Source organism: Teleopsis dalmanni, chromosome 2 (genome assembly GCF_002237135.1).
Source record: "Teleopsis dalmanni isolate 2A chromosome 2, ASM223713v2, whole genome shotgun sequence".
In the NCBI taxonomy this organism is placed as follows: domain Eukaryota; kingdom Metazoa; phylum Arthropoda; class Insecta; order Diptera; family Diopsidae; genus Teleopsis; species Teleopsis dalmanni.
This window is the reverse complement of record NC_051847.1, coordinates 87698768-87701533: the sequence shown is the minus strand read 5'-3', so window position 1 is coordinate 87701533 and position 2766 is coordinate 87698768. Positions and strand designations below refer to the sequence as shown.

At 30.2% G+C, this 2766-nt stretch overlaps 1 protein-coding gene across 1 annotated transcript; it reads left to right on the top strand.

Annotated features, from left to right (window-relative positions):
- The first annotated feature begins 216 nt into the window (after nt 1-216).
- Nucleotides 217-1348, top strand: LOC119680874 (translin-like). The gene is made up of 5 exons (XM_038093883.1): nt 217-391; nt 442-529; nt 592-688; nt 750-865; nt 928-1348. The coding sequence occupies exons 1-5, from the start codon at nt 317-319 to the stop codon at nt 1251-1253; spliced, it is 702 nt and encodes a 233-aa protein (XP_037949811.1). The 5' UTR covers nt 217-316; the 3' UTR covers nt 1254-1348.
- Nucleotides 1349-2766: the final 1418 nt, after the last annotated feature.

Below are 2766 nucleotides of genomic sequence, written 5' to 3'. Positions count from 1 at the left end.
ATGACAATAATTATTGTAATAAATCAGCAATAATCAAGGTAATTGGTATTCCAATGAATCGCATTTAGTGGGGTATATGACATTAATTGTAATTAATGGTTCTCGTTGAACAAGTTGTAACTTCTATTTGAATTGTATTCGATGATTTTTGTGTATAAGCAATAAAATATTGCACTAAATGAATGTTTAAGCTAAAAACTTTACTTACTGGCATCACTACTCTGAACAGCTGACACTGTTTGAATAGCACTGTAAACGCGGCAATTACTTTTAATATTAAATAAATACGGAAGACGCCGCATTAGTTTCAATCAAAATGTCGAATTTCGTAAATATGGATGTTTTTGCTAATTATCAAAAGTATATTGATAATGAGCAAGAGATTCGAGAAGTATGTGAAATATATATTATAATTAATCAAAAGTAGCATAAATCTTTTAGAACATTCGTACCGTAGTCCGTGAAATTGAACAGTTGGCTAAAGAATCAACAATTCAGCTACAAATCATCCACTGTGATTTGAAGAAAAGTATGTTTCTAATATTTATTTTCTGAAATTGAATATTCTTCATTTATATATATTTTATAAAGTTGATTACGCTTGCGCAGAGGCACGTAAGCAAATTTTGGCGTGTGCAGAAAGCTACCAAAAACTTGCTGCCTTGATACCAAATGGTCAATATTACCGGTGAGTCACTGACGCCTTCTACTAAGTTTTTGTTTTGCAACTATCGCGCTTTATTTTTAAGGTATTCTGATCATTGGACTTATATTACTCAGAAATGTGTATTTCTGATTGCCTTAGTGGTGTATTTGGAAGCTGGATTTTTGGTGACACGTGAGACTGTTGCTGAAATGCTATCATGTAGGTCTTAACAAGTATAGATGTATTACTGAACATAAATTTTTATCATTTTTATTTAACAGTAAAAACTAATCATGCTGAAGGGTTTCATTTGGATATAGAGGATTACCTGCATGGTATTTTGCAACTAGCTTCTGAGCTGTCACGTTTCGCTACTAATTCAGTGACCATGGGTGACTATGATCGTCCACTTAATATTTCGCATTTCTTGGCAGATGTTAATTCTGGTTTCCGACTTCTGAATCTCAAAAATGATGGCTTACGCAAACGTTTTGATGCTTTGAAGTATGATGTTAAGAAAATTGAAGAAGTTGTTTATGATATCAGCATACGCGGCTTACGAAGCACAGCTGAAGGTGATGGCACAGAAAAGGATAAAAACGACTAGTGGCTTTTTTCGTCAAAAAGTATTAACATTGTTATAAGTTTTATACAATTTTTCATCAAATATATTTAATATTAACTTTTGAAGTGCTTTGAAATTAAAAACAAGTACATTTTAATTACAAAGAAGATTGTAGTAGTTTGACAATAATTACTGAAGCTAACATAACTTAGTATAAGGTCGGCTTATTTAAAAAAAAATTTAAGTAGAGCTGAAGGTTTGTATTATTTCAGAAATAATCGCTAAAAGTGGCGAAATGGGATTGAGAGTTCCATATTAAATGGTTTTAGTGTTACAAAATATATCACTGTACCGTTTTTAGTATTACTTATTAAATATCCAAATTGTAGCAACTTATTGTAAATTTAATTTAGAAGAAATACGATGCATTTTAGTAAATCATTCGATCGACTTCACAATCTCGTACCTTCTTTCGCTTGATCAGTTAGTTGCACCGTGGCTCCTAAAGTGTTAATGTACTCTTTTTAACCGGCAGCTTAAAGTGTTTACAGCTGCACTTCCATTCTGCATGGATAGCCAAATGTGGTTGCAACTGCAGGTCCGAAATGTGCTTAACCGACTTGAATAAAACTATGCTTCAAGTTATTTGTTTATTCTGTATTTAAGTTTATTTGTTATTAACTTAATATTTGTTATTGTATCACTCGTACATATACATATATATATATGTATATAATTTTTTATTTATATTTGAACTGGCACACCAACAAAATTCTGTTTAATGGAATGGGAAAATATATGAACTAAATGTAGAGTTAGCGAAATTCAATCGATTTTATAGTAAATTTAATGTGAAAAATTAAAAAAAATTATTTAATATGAAAATGAAAATAAACATCTGAATTAAGAATTTTTCTGTGATTTACTTTGTAAAATCTGCAACGTTAAGTTTCTTTTACATTAAATGGTAAAAAAATAAATTGCCGCAAAATATTAAAATTCGGTAATGTTTTTTATGAATATAAATTCTTCAGGCCTTCGAACCGGAATTTTTTTCGTTCCGGTTCAAAAGATTAAAAATATATCGGTTCGATTCCAGTTTTTGTTCTTGCAAAAATATTGGTTTATTTTGGTATTAGGTTCGGTTCCGGTTCGAAGCCCTGGAATTCTTATACAAACATTACAACAATTGATAATACAATTAATTAATAGTATTAATTGCTGTAAAATTATTTATTAATTTTTTATCTATAGGTATTATTTGCATCCTTATTAAGATTGCAAAGAATAATTCTTTGTCGTCAACGTGAGATTTTTTAACTATTGTAAGATTCCTGGATGATCGTCTGTTCGCTGATAATTTATTAACCGACGACGAATTCATTAATTTTTAGATTATAGATCGGTGAGGGTCTTTTAGATCGGTGTTGCACATTTATCAAAACTTATGATATGAGTTTGCATATCTAACTAGAAAACTAAATCGATGGAGTATGGTCAATGCAAGAAAGTACGAAAAAATTATTGTAAAATAAGGTTGTGTCTAGATGAAAGA